Genomic DNA, 2,745 nt, shown 5'->3' with positions numbered 1-2,745 from the left:
CCGGTCAACAGTGGCCACAAAAGGGCAGGAATCTACTTAAGAGAATGAAGTTGAACACAGCGTTATTTCACAATGCCTGGCATTGAAATAGTTAGTTACACAGTAACAGAGATGGGGGGTTGGGAGAATTTCCTTCCCCGCTTTCTCGCAAAGCTCAGCTGGCACAGTAAACTAGCCTTATGAAAACGCACCCACATACCTCTCCTGCTCCAGTCGTTCGTCAGTGTGTTGTTTAGGACCCAGTGTTTAGTCTATATGGGGGGTTTTGAATCCATGACCTCACTGGTGATCAATACCTGTTTCTTTTAATACTAAACTCTGGCTGTCTGAGGATGACATTCTCACTGTGTCTCATGGTGAGTTCATTTCAGCAATGGATTCAGACTTACCCTTATACTCATCCATGTGACTATATAGATGGACCTGCAACTCTAATCAGACTGTAGTAGTTCAGCTTTTATTTAAGAAAAGAATCCTCCTCTCTGGAGAAAAAGGTCAAGGACATGTAGGCCTATTGTGTCTGGGATTGAGAATACAGTGTCAGTCTCCATCTATTTCTGATGAAATCAAATGGGTCAGGCTGAGTGGTCATAAGTGAGAACAGACCGGGAAAGAACATGTTCAGAGATTGGTTTTCACACAACTTTAATATCAACTTTTACAGAGTGCAGTCATGAGGATTAGACACTTGGACTGGGGATGGTGAGCTATATGTTATGTGTTATTAGCAGATCGTGTGGCAATTATTTAACCTTTATTCTCTCTCTCTCCTTGGGTAACTGGGAAGCCACCCAATCCATGGTCCGCTTGCGTGCCTCCTCCCAGCTGTACCGTGGAGCGTACCCCATGTCCCTCTGAGCCCTCTGATAGGAAAAGCTGAAGGGCGTGTTCAGCATGGTGAGGAGCTGCCGGTTTATGGGCGGTGTGAAGCGCTTGAAGGGGCAGAGCAGTATCTGCAGCATCTCCATGAGGAAACAGAGGAGGTAGAGGACTGGGATGGGCAGGATAGGCTTCTCCTGGATGCTGAAGCCCAGCGGCGACAACACAGCATGGTTGAAGTCAGAGTAGCTGACAGGCGGCGTGTCATCTGAGATGTAGTAGAAGTTCCCTCCGATGGCGGCTCTCCGCTGGGGGTCTCGCAGGGCACGGGCAGCCTGGAGGTGGGCCAGGGCCGCATTCCCCACGTATACAGGGTTCACCTGGGCCTCCGGGCGGGAGGTCCGGTACAACATATCCCCGTTCCGAATCCCGTCTCCCATATGGCCCAGCAGGAAACGGCAGCCCTCTCCATAGATGTACATGGGTCGGAGGGCACAGGTGGCCAGCCGGCCCCCATTCTGGAGCACCTCACCCTGGGCTTGCAGGGTGACCTGCTCGGCCTCCTTCTTGGTCTTGCTGTAGGGGAACTTTAGGGAGCATGTGTAGGGTGTGTTCTCATCACCGTTGATGATGGGGTCTCCGTTGGCGTTGGGGCCAGCGACTTCGATGCTGCTGGTGTAGATGAAGGACACCACATTCTCCTGGACGCACGTCTCCAGAAGGAGCTGGGTTCCTGAGAAAGATATCAGATGAATGAGTATATCAGCAGGGTCAATTCCGTTTTCAAGAGCAGTTCAAGTATTTGAAAGTATTGGACATGTTTATTTCACTCAGGTCTGCTGCCAATCTCAACCCAAAGCTTCAGTAAAATCTGATCATACCTTTGACGTTGACCCTGTGAAGCTCACTGTATAACACCTTCCCGGTGACGTCAATGAGGGACGCAGTGTGGAAGACCAGCGATGCTCCCTTGCACGCTCTCCTCAGCAGCTCACTATCACTAATGTCCCCTTCAAATACGCTTACCAGCGTGTCCCCTCTGATCTCTGACAACAAACCAATCAGAGAAGAAACAAACCAAAGAAAAGTTGTAAAATATCAGTATTTACACTAACCCTAATAGTGAGAGAGAAAAAAAGGAGAGCTGGTATAGTATTTACCTTCCAGACACTGTATGAGTTGTGGTCGGACATGTATGTCCAGCATACGGATCTCTGTGAGCTTGTCTTCCTCCAGCAGCAGCCGTACCAGCCTCTCTCCCAGGAACCCACAGGCTCCTGTCACCACACACACATCACCTTGCAGAGACATGGCCCAGTCCAAAATCTGAAACTACTACCCCTTTCAGAAAACTCCCTTTCCTAAGCACTGGGAATGACCAATGCTCCACACTTTGTCCCGTCCTAAAACTCCTCTGCTATCCCGAGGGCATGGCAGACACTAACTTAACACCCCTCTCCCCTCTCTGAAAACTCCCTTTTTCTAGCCTGAGGGAATGTGCTAGAAGTGCCGGTAACTGCCACTCTGGGGTGAGAAGTGAGGCAAGGTCTACAGGCAGGCATACGCAAGAGAGGGAGGGAGGACAGGGATGTTTTATTTCCCAGTATCTGCCAAGGACGGCTGCCAATGCTACAGGTCACAGACCAGCCATGGAAACAGAAGACTTGAATGTCAAGGCGACGTCTGACTAACAATTTGTTTTTGTTTGTTGACAGTGATAAACTGACCAGAGTCAGTTTATCAGATTTAGTGGCTCTGGCTGGTTTATTTTGACAGGCTTGGCCACGGATTCTCTACATGCTCTATAAAACATCTATATATTCACCCTGTGTCATTTAGTCCAGATTTTAAACCTAATCCGGATCTGCATTAGGATCAGTTTGGTCATGAGTAGCATATGTTGAAGTAGTTTTATCCTCTCATAAA

General features: G+C 48.9%; 1 protein-coding gene across 1 annotated transcript; it reads right to left on the bottom strand.

Annotated features, from left to right (window-relative positions):
- Positions 1-628: 628 nt before the first annotated feature.
- Positions 629-2,254, bottom strand: hsd3b1 (hydroxy-delta-5-steroid dehydrogenase, 3 beta- and steroid delta-isomerase 1). The gene is made up of 3 exons (XM_035757025.2): positions 1,980-2,254; positions 1,701-1,865; positions 629-1,552 (listed from the first exon to the last, which is right to left on the bottom strand). The coding sequence occupies exons 1-3, from the start codon at positions 2,128-2,130 to the stop codon at positions 744-746; spliced, it is 1,125 nt and encodes a 374-aa protein (XP_035612918.1). The 5' UTR covers positions 2,131-2,254; the 3' UTR covers positions 629-743.
- Between the last annotated feature and the right edge of the window lie 491 nt (positions 2,255-2,745).

This window comes from Oncorhynchus keta, chromosome 34 (assembly GCF_023373465.1).
Source record: "Oncorhynchus keta strain PuntledgeMale-10-30-2019 chromosome 34, Oket_V2, whole genome shotgun sequence".
NCBI lineage: Eukaryota > Metazoa > Chordata > Actinopteri > Salmoniformes > Salmonidae > Oncorhynchus > Oncorhynchus keta.
Note: the sequence above shows the minus strand (reverse complement) of the source record. Positions and strands in the feature narration are given on the sequence as shown.